The sequence below is a fragment of the Eurypyga helias genome, unplaced genomic scaffold, assembly GCF_000690775.1.
Source record: "Eurypyga helias isolate BGI_N326 unplaced genomic scaffold, ASM69077v1 scaffold29935, whole genome shotgun sequence".
NCBI lineage: Eukaryota > Metazoa > Chordata > Aves > Eurypygiformes > Eurypygidae > Eurypyga > Eurypyga helias.
The window spans coordinates 1-652 of NW_010253847.1; the positions used below are offsets into that span (position 1 = coordinate 1).

At 65.5% G+C, this 652-nt stretch overlaps 1 protein-coding gene across 1 annotated transcript in view; it reads right to left on the bottom strand.

Annotated features, from left to right (window-relative positions):
- Positions 1-8: 8 nt before the first annotated feature.
- The window catches only part of CSF1 (colony stimulating factor 1 (macrophage)), a gene marked incomplete at both ends in the record, with an annotated part of 2,312 nt that continues 1,668 nt past the window's right edge, over positions 9-652 (bottom strand). The window contains 2 exon segments of the mRNA XM_010152808.1: positions 9-290; positions 292-386. Of these exon segments, the coding sequence (XP_010151110.1) occupies positions 9-290; positions 292-386 (377 nt within the window).

Genomic DNA, 652 nt, shown 5'->3' on the forward strand with positions numbered 1-652 from the left:
GCCACCGCTTCGGTGTCCCCCTCCGCCAGCTCTCCGTCCCCGCGCAGGATGGGGACGTCCACCGCTGCCAGGCTAATGGTCCTGGATGCATCCAGGAGAGCTTCGGCGCTGTTGCTTGGAGCCGTCTGTTGCATCACGGGGGATAGCACCGACGCTGTGTCACCTACCCCGGCACCCAGGACCTCCTCGGTCCCCGAGCCGCCGTCCGTGCTACCGAGGGGCTGAGATGGGGCGTCTAAGTCAGCGAGGGTGGCAGGGAGGAGGCCGTAAGGGGCCTGGGGGCTAGTGGGTGGCAGCCCCAGGATGGGTGGCAGTGGAGAGGGAGGGCTGGGTGGCAGAAGGGAGGGCAGGGGACAGGCAATTGCAGTCAGGATCTGTCCCCACACCTGAAAGAAGCAGAGAGAAGAGACGGCCGTGGGGTCACCAGCCTCCGAGAGGGGCACAGCCAGCAGATCTGAGGTCAGGGGCAGTGTCCCCATCCCTCCCCACAGCCCCGGGCAAGAGGATCAAACAGCCCTCCCAGAAAAAAAGAGGGAGAGTGAAGGTGAGGCAGGGAACAGGCAGGGACAGACGTGGCAGCACAGAGGTGACCAGCGGCATGCAGGAGGAAGCAAACGCGGAACACCAGGCTTCCTGAGCGGATGGCAGTGGG